We start from the raw sequence: 10,177 nt of genomic DNA, 5'->3' as shown, positions 1-10,177 counted from the left end.
TATTATTATTATTATTATTATTATTATTATTATTATTATTATTATTCTGACATAACTAGGAACATTAAATCCAAACGTTTGAGATGAGCAGGACATGTAGCACGTATGGGCGAATCCAAAAATGCATATAGAGTGTTAGTTGGGAGCCCGGAGAAAAAAGACCTTTGGGGAGGATAATATTAAAATGGATTTGAGGGAGGTGGGATATGATTGTAGAGACTGGATTAATGTTGCTCAGGATAGGGACCGATGGCGGCAATGAACCTCCGGGTTCCTTAAAAGCCTAAGTAAGTAGATTATTATTATTATTATTATTATTATTATTATTATTATTATTATTATTATTATTATTATTATTATTATTATTATTCTGACATAACTGGGAACATTAAATCCAAACGTTTGAGATGAGTCAGGACATGTAGCACGTATGGGCTAATCAAAAAATGCATGTAGAGTGTTAGCTGGGAGCCCGGAGAAAAAAGACCTTTGGGGAGGATAATATTAAAATGGATTTGAGGGAGGTGGGATATGATTGTAGAGACTGGATTAATGTTGCTCAGGATAGGGACCGATGGCGGTATATGTGGGGGCGACAATGAATCTCCGGGTTCCTTAAAAGCCTAAGTAAGTAGATTATTATTATTATTATTATTATTATTATTATTATTATTATTATTATTATTATTATTATGAGGCACGACAGCCCATGAAGGACCATGACCGACTAGTGGCTGCTAGCCTCTCGTTCACATGCCGAAGCAGAGGTGGACGATCATCCAACCAAAATGGAGGTATCGTGTGGTTACCACGATGATCCCCCAACCGTTATTATTACTACTCCGCTACTACTACTACAACTACTAACTTAAGAAAACACGGAGGCTTTTCTCTACTGAAAAATCATCAAATTGCTGTATTATGTTATCTAGTCTTCTATGTACAGTAGTGGCAAAAAAACCGGATCGACCCTTGTAGCTGATTTCAGAGTCTTGTTCACTCCAGAGCACGATAGACTGGTAACTAAGATTTTCGTGGTTCGAATCCTGCCTTATTCAAATTTATTCCCAATACTTTTCGATTGCAGCGATATTTTACTATTTAATTAACTTATTAGTCCCAGAACACGAATTGAAAAGTTTTGGGAATAAATTTGAATAGGGAAAAAATAAAAGTTTCCTTCCCAGGCAGGATTCGAACCACGAAAGTCTTAGTTACCAGTCTATCCTGCTGTCACTGTGAACAAGGCTCTGAAATCACCTACAATGGTCGGTCCGGGTTTTTTTTTTTTTTGCCACTACTGTACAGTAGATTTAGATCTTCATTATTAGCGACATGCTTCATCGCCAAGTGGAATACTGACTCGATATCATTCGTGTCACTAACGGTGCTCGACTTACGAATGCAAATTTAAAAATTATTGTAAGAAACTTTTTCAGTTCTTTGCAATAAAAGTACACATAATACAAACGTATATACAAACGTTCGTTTTTATTTGTCATCATTTCAAGATACCGAAGGTTCATCATGTATACTCTGTATATTTATAGTCAAAGTACACGTAAGGCCATAAGTCACGTTACCCCCTCCCCCAATTTGTTTATTTCACAACTAACAACTCATATACATACACATATCTTATTTAACCAGATGATCTTTGTGTGCACCGTCGTTATCATGGGATAACTGAATACGACGCCATGTTCAACGAGAGGTTTTGCAAAGAAAATCTTCTGTTATATTCCTGAATGCTTTTGACAAAGCAAAATTCCAATTGATTAATTGCAGAATATTAAAATATTACAGGGGTTACGTGACTTATGGCTCTACATTATATTACATTTAAATGACAAATCCCATTTTTTATATTATGTACAGTCTTAGAGAAAAGTTTTATCGCACAGATAGGCCTACTTTATAAGTTCCAGAAGGGAAGCGGTGCGCATGATCAAAGCACGTGCAACCTGGGTCACAAGAGAAGGACTACACCTTTTCTAGTTGTAGTTCAGAAAATATCAATTGTATTTCAGATTAGTGAATTCAATTTCAGATAGTATCATTTGTATTTCAGATTAGTCAATTCAATTTCAGATAGTATCAATTGTATTTCAGAACACATCAATTGTATTTCAGATTTGTCAATTTAATTTCAGATAGTATCATTTGTATTTCATATTAGTCAGTTTAATTTCAGATAGTATCAATTGTATTTCAGAAAATAGCAATTGTATTTCAGATTTGTCAATTTAATTTTAGGTAGTATCATTTGTATTTCAGATTAGTCAATTCAATTTCAGATAGTATCAATTGTATTTCAGAAAATATCAATTGTATTTCAGATTTGTCAATTTAATTTCAGATAGTATCATTTGTATTTCATATTAGTCAGTTCAATTTCAGATAGTATCAATTGTATTTCAGAAAATATCAATTGTATTTCAGATTTGTCAATTTAATTTTAGATAGTATCATTTGTATTTCAGATTAGTCAGTTCAATTTCAGATAGTATCAATTGTATTTCAGAAAATATCAATTGTATTTCAGATTTGTCAATTGTATTTCAGAAACTATCATTTGTATTTCAGAAGTTACGGTTGGCACCTTATTCTCCAATGTTAAATCCAATCGAGATCATTTGGTGTAAAGTGAAGACGTACGTAAAAGTTCATCTTGGAATTCCTGAGGTCATGGCTCCTGGTGTTGTAGGCTAATTTACCTATGGTAGAGAGTAAAACTGATGAAGCAACACACACAATATTGTTGGTGGTGATTGTACTCGTGCAGTACAACACAGTACAATTCATCAAGCTGCAGCTTTAGCTATGGTGGATATGCCTGGCGGACGCTAAACTGCGATAAAGTTGAGGATTTTTTAAATCCATTTTCCATTGTTTTAAATATATGTAAAATCTCAAGTAGGCCTACATTTGTTATTTTGTGAAATATAAGTGACTATGTAATCTTAAATGTATTGCTTACTTTCTGAAATACATTTTGATACCATCTGAAATACAATTGACAAATCTGAAATATAATTGATACTCTCTGAAATTGAATTGGCAAATCTGAAATACAGTTTATAATTTCTGAAATGAAGTTGACTAATCTGAAATACATTTGGTAATTTCTGAAATACAACTGGAAAAGGTGTAGTTGAGGTAATAAAATCAGTTTTATTCCGTTTTTATCTGATCATGAGCACTGCCTCTTTTCTGGGATTTAGTCCACACCTGTGGAGTAACGGTCAGCGCGTCTGGCTGCGAAACCAGGTGGCCCGGATTCGAATCCCGGTCGGGGCAAGTTACCTGGTTGAGGTTTTTTCCGGGGTTTTCCCTCAACCCAATACGAGCAAATGCTGGGTAACTTTCGGTGCTGGACCCCGGACTCATTTCACCGGCATTATCACCTTCATCTCATTCAGACTCTAAATAACCTAGATGTTGATACGGCGTCGTAAAATAACCCAATAAAATAAAAAATTTCTGGGATTTATAAAGTATCTGTGCGATAAAACTTTTTTTCTAAGACTGTACTTCTGCCTGAAGAATAAATTGCTGTTTGGTTGGTTGTCTGAACGTTCAGATATGAACGAATTGGAACTTCCAATAGCCCTGCCAAGACTCTGGAATTCGTTACCTGCTAGCATCAGGGACTGTCGAAATAAAATTCAATTCAAACGCAAACTTACTAGGCACTTGGTCAGTAATTGAGACTCGTTCAGACATGGTTTCTTGTAAATAGTTCTCTTAATCTATCACAAAATATTTGAATATCCGGTAATTTCATCACTATAGAATTTTGTTATTGTAGGTTTAATTTGTAATTCAGTAAATACAAAAATATTCTTTGTTCTTAACTTCCATGATAAAATGTCTAGCTTGCATTTATCAGGTATTCTTGTCGTACTTTAATTTTTATTGTAATTGTAAATTTAATATTAATTGTAATTTTATTGTTCATGTTATAGTTGTAATCCCCTGGTAGAGGGGCAGAGAAGGCCTGACGGCCTTATCTCTACCAGGTTAAATAAATAAATACTAAATACTTCCTGAGCTGTGCTAATCTTACAGCGTGGATAATTCCAATTCTGATATGGCGAATCCCTAGGCGGGACCCATTGCTCTCGTTATAGAATCATGACCTGAGAACAATTATTTTCTATACAGGGTTAGTGTAACGTCCCTCTTCTGGTATAGGTTACGTCCATTTTCGACTTTCCCCTTCCATAATCTCTAATGTTCTTTCATATGGAAATGAGAAAATCAAAGTGAGACAAGTGGCCAACACGGTTGGAGCTCACATAGACACTTCCTCTATGCCCCAATTTCCTTGCAAAGACTCATTTCCGCGTACCTTTTAAATGGTTCTCCTCTCATTCATTCATGGAAACGGGAACTTTCCTAAAATACTTGAAACCCCATTTTTAGACAACAAATTTCATCTGTAATTACCATAATTTGAACCAATATTTCAGACATTCCACTACCGTTGCGTCATAATTCAGCTCTAAGAGAACCAGATCCACCTGCTCTTGTAGAGAAAAGCTCACTGTCAGAATCGAAGCGTAGATGAAGGCTCTCGTAAAACTGATGCTATCGTGCGCGGAGGCGCTACTGACAGGTTGGCAGAATTTCTCATGCTCAAGTAGGCATAATGCTGATAGAGACGTCTTGAGACTCACATAAATCAGATTATATCTCGTTCCTACGGCTGAGAGCTATACACAAGCATTTGTCTGTTTGCATATTGGTACGAAGCATATTTTAACGTATTTTCATCTAATTTCATAATTCTCTTCTCGATCTTGGGCTTGCATCTCTCCTAGAAACGGTTTTTTGCATTGTGTTATGCTGTGTTATATAATGCTGTCCCCACGTTACGAGAGTCGCACCGTTTCTCTGTCTAACACAGGGCCGGGCAACTGAACGCTCCGTGTAGCAGCGGAGAGGGACTCTTGCTCACGAAATACTACCGCCAGTTCTCCAGTGCAAAACAGCTGTGCAGAGGCGGATTACAAAATTACAGAGATTTATTGCGTATGAATATAATAGGAATCATATTCACTCTCTCAGCAATTAATAGGCTTTATTTGGGATTGAAATAAACATATTATTTCAGATAATTAAAACATTTGTGATTGAGGAAATAAACTTTCACAATTGATATATAGCGTTTATTAAGAGTACATAATAGTATGTAATTTGAATATTATTATGTTCAACTATATGTGTGCATACATGACTTATCTTTTGTATAAGTGTCATCAGATTTTCTCTTGGTGACACACAATAATTTATTGCTGTGAAACAAAATACGAAATATCAAAGACAGACAATATACAAGATGAACAGTAAATAATGTCATTAATTTCAGGGGGTTACTCTTTGAGATATTTCAAACCAAAAAGTTTAATACAATTGTTTTATAACAAACATTTTATAGAGTGTTTTGGGAAAGCCATTGAGTGAATTCCCAATATTCTCAGTTAATTTAAGAGAGAGTGTATTATGATAATAAATTATTGAAAGAATTTTATTTTTATTGTTCATTTGTGCAGAAATTTGATCCGAACAAAATGTAACATTGAAAAATTCATTTGCACAACGAAAAGTTACATTTGTTCAGATCAAATTTCTGCACATTGGGTAGGCAATAGATACACACATATCTCAAAGAATAACGTCTTGAAATTAATGTGATTACTTATTGTTTATTCTGTATATATATATATATACACATTTATTTATTTATTTATTTATTTATTTATTTATTTATCTGTTTAATTAGTTATTTATTTGTTATATGTTTATTTATTTGTTTAATTATTTACTTATTTACATATTTATTTATTTATTTACCTATTTACTTATTTATTTAGTTATTTATTTATTTATTTATTTTTACTTACTTATTTACTTATTCATTTATTTATTTTTATTTATTTATGTATATATATATATATTTATTTATTTATTTATTTGGTCATTTACTTATTACTTATTTGTTTACTTATTTACTTACTTATTTATTTCTCTTATTTATTTTTGTTTATATTTATTTACTTTTACTTATTTATGTATGTATTTATTTATTTGGTTATGTAATTACTTATTTATTTGTTTGTTTATTTATTTTATTTTTATTTGTTTATTTTTATTTATTTTTATTTATTTATTTACCTATTTATCTATTTATTTATTTAGCTATTTATTCATTTATTTATTTACGTATTTACTTATATATTTACTTATTTATCTATTTATTTATTACTTACTTATTTATTTATTTGTTTATTTGGTTGTTTACTTATTTACTTATTTATTGTTTATATTTAATTTATTTACTTATTTATCTACTTATTTATTTACTTATTTATTTATTTATTTATTTATTTAGTTACTTATTTATTCATTTATTTTTTTATTCTTTATTTATTTACTTATTTATCTACTTATTTATTTATTTATTTACTCGTTTATCTATCTATCTGTCTATCTGTCTGTCTGTCTGTTGTATAACTGCCGAGTGTAATCCCAAAACTCGCTCAGTCCATTTGACCATTTTGTGATTTATACATACAGTGTGCATTATTAAGTTTGAGCCCTCTGTCATATTTCAAGCATGTTTTCTTCCAAAACAACGCCAATCCTTGTCTAAAAGATTGTGTTATTGTGCATGTCACTTGAAAAGTCGCTCAATTCGTAATAAAAATAATGGCATGTCTGTTGCGTTTATTTCACTTTTCTGAACGTTCTACGACTCCTCTCATACAACTGTTAGCCCTCGACCTTTCTCGTCCACAGTAATGATGATCCATGCCATCACAATCGTTCTGCTGGTGTGTGGGATTGCCCAGGGATACCTGCAAGAGCAGCTCGCCATGCTCTTCACCGATGTCATTCAGCATTTTTACTCTGGATGCGTTTACTTATGTTACTTCCCAGAACAAGGTGAGTTGTTTTTCTAAAATACTATAATAGTCTTCATTTAGTGAAAAGTTTTTGGGAACATTTGCATGGCGGAAGGTGGCGAACAAGAGGTTGACGCATTTAAATCTTTTAATTAAATTTTATTTTGCAATAAGAGTGAATATCCAAGAGATTCTATGCGACTAGTTATTGAATCGAAATGAGTAGCGCAGCTCCGAACAGTGAAAGTGTCTCTCAGCTGTAAGAAAGTGAAATGGACACCCTAGACCAGCCGTGGCGAAAATGTAACTCGCGAGCACATTGTGGCTCGCAATGATAGCTATGCATTTCTCTAGCTCCCTATCTCACCCATCCCCCACCCTCTCACTCACTGGAGTCAAACTCCGTTCCATTTGTATTTGTCTCAGACCTGCGAGTGGCGTCGTCGCAATGTCTCTTTCGAAACCATGTACCTCTACAAAAACGAAAGTTTCAAGTAGGATGGGAGGACGCAGTTTTTGCTGCCAATATGATGAGAATATTAAATGTATGATTTGTTCACAAGTATTACGAGGAAAACGGTTGTATAACATAAAACGGCATTATACTACATGTTACTCATGAAACATTAAAAGGTTGTTATTATTATTATTATTACTATTATTATTATTACTATTATTATTACTATTATTATTATTATTATTATTATTATTATTATTATCTCTGTACGTCGATCCTTTTTCAGCAGATGTAAGAATAATACAGTTAGATCTTCAATTTAACTCACACATTTAGAATTTGATGTTAAATGAAAGCTAGACGTAAGAACTTGACAAATGTTGAACTTTTCAAATCTTTGCCAAAAAATAAATATCCGAAGCTTCGTTCTTTCGCTTGCTCTGTTGAAGCCATGTTCGCTACAACAATTATTTTCAACAATGAAAATAGTAAAACCCAAATTTAGATCACGAGTGACAGACAAACACCTTCGTGATCAACTACGACTGGCAGTAAGTGACATAATTCCTGATTTTGAAACTCTGTCCCAAAGACATTCTGAAGATAATTAATTTTAGATTGTGATAATGTGTCCTATGTTTTCTTGTTCATTTCTTTCTTCGTTGTACGTACTAAACATTAGTTCGTAATCTTATACTGTATAAAATTATTGACGTTAGGAAAATGAAAATCCCTAAATAAGTCAGACAGTTGCTTCACTTCCCCTTCGGGTGTCCGCCTCCCTCCATAGGTGCTGTGCACTTTGCAGGTTACACAGTGGCTCGACGCACGATCACATTTTCGCCACGGCTGCCCTAGACCTACAGTATATGTACAGCATAGAATGTATACTATGACAGTTCTTTTAGGGGCCGAATTCTTAGCATAGTATGAATGGAAAAGTCCGCCACCATTTTGTTCCTTTACGCTTAGATTTCCCAGAAATAATTATTTTACACGATAATTTTTATCTCATTATCTGTTAACACATAAATCCATAGCTTATACACGTCTTTACTCTTTAATAAAAGTCCTTAGTTCCAACATGTATTTGACATAATACTTCTGTTAGTCTACGGTTTAAGAGTATGTTAATATATTGATTATTAATAAATCAGTTGAAAGTAATTAATGTTTGGCAACACTGTTACCGAAATGTAGATGTGTGCTTCACCATAAGATCCCAGCCCCGCTGGACGTAGGTGGTAGGCGTTCTTTAAAAACCATTTGTAAATGTAAGGCCTGTTGTTATGTAGTCAACTGTCCGAATACAGGTCTGAATCTCATAACTGATACCAAGAAGGCACCACTTATGAGACAACTAGGCCAGGAGATAATGAGGTAGGGTGTCCAGTTCCTTTCCACTCCATTGCGTACATCGCCGACTAACTACATACTCGTATTACACTAGTCAGACTTCAGATGCATACAAACAGTAAATTGTTCTTCCTCTGACACATACCGTCAAGTGAGATGTACTGCCTGATATAATAGATGTACATACCAGCCAGAACCTCAATCAGAGGAAAAAAATGGTGCAAAAAAAATTTATTTCAATATTTTCACTGAAATACACGTTTTCATCATTACTAATATTGAAAAAAGTGGTTTGGGCATGACACTTGTGTCTGTGTACAACAATTTCTCTTTAACTATTGGACGGATTTTGTTCACATTCAGTAACTACGAGACGATTTACCGAATTTTTCCCATGGAATATAATATAATTTTAGTAAAAAGTAGTAAATATTTAAAATCAAATATGCAGAATGATCATGAGGGCGATATTAGTTAAAACTTTTTGTACTTTTCTCCCCTCTTCCTTTTCTTTGAATAAGGTTAAGATATAAGAGCACATACAGTGCACCTCAGTGTGACTCCAATCCACTTTATTTCTGAGCAATTAATAATTCTAATATGCAGATTTACTTCTACTTTTCATTGCGAATATTCTAAGTCCACCAAACAATCTCCAAGAGAATTGATCGCTAACCTTACTTACTTATGGCTTTTAAGGAACCCAGAGGTTCATTGCCGCCTTCACATAAGCCCGCCATCGGTCCCTATCCTGAGCAAGATTCATCCAGTCTCTACCATCATAACCCACTCCCCTCAAATCCATTTTAATATTATCCACCCAGCTACGTCTCAGCCTCCCTAAAGGTCTTTTTCCCTCCGGTCTCCCAACTAACACATTACATGCATTTCTGGATTCACCCATACGTGCTACATGCCCTGCCCATCTCAAATGTCTGGATTTAATGTCCTAATTATGTCAGATGAAGAATACAATGCGTGCAGTTCTGCGTTGTGTAACTTTCTCCATTCTCCTGGAACTTCATCCCTCTTAGCCTTAAATATTTTCCTAAGCACCTTATTCTCAAACACCCTTAACCTCTGTTCCTCTCCAAAGTGAGAGTCCAAGTCTCACAACCATACAGAACAACCGGTAATATAACTGTTTTATAAATTCTAACTTTCAGCTTTTTTGAGAGAAGACTGAATGACAAAAGCTTCTCAATCAAATAATAACAGGCAATTCCCATATTTATTCTGCGTTTAATAACTTTAGTTGTGAGAAATAAAATGCATACTTCGCCACTTTTCCGGAATACTGTTGTAAGTCAAAAAAGCGAAGAGATATTTTCATATGAATTGGTCCAAAGAGGACCAATTTTTATGTGGAATAGTGCTGTATCAGGACCTCCTATGCTGTATCTCCGAAATTATACCAATTGCCGCTAGGTGGCAGATGCATCGCTATTAATGA

At 33.8% G+C, this 10,177-nt stretch overlaps 1 protein-coding gene across 1 annotated transcript in view; it reads left to right on the top strand.

The window, feature by feature from the left end:
* The first annotated feature begins 6,808 nt into the window (after positions 1-6,808).
* LOC138694913 (probable glutamate receptor) overlaps positions 6,809-10,177 on the top strand; it is a 30,533-nt gene continuing 27,164 nt past the window's right edge. Inside the window, exon 1 of the mRNA XM_069819102.1 lies at positions 6,809-6,951. Coding sequence (XP_069675203.1) covers positions 6,810-6,951 — 142 coding nt within the window. The 5' untranslated portion in view covers position 6,809. The remainder of the gene's footprint in view (positions 6,952-10,177) is intronic.

This window comes from Periplaneta americana, chromosome 2 (assembly GCF_040183065.1).
Source record: "Periplaneta americana isolate PAMFEO1 chromosome 2, P.americana_PAMFEO1_priV1, whole genome shotgun sequence".
Classification (NCBI taxonomy): Eukaryota; Metazoa; Arthropoda; class Insecta; order Blattodea; family Blattidae; genus Periplaneta; species Periplaneta americana.
This window is presented reverse-complemented; position numbering and strand designations above follow the sequence as displayed.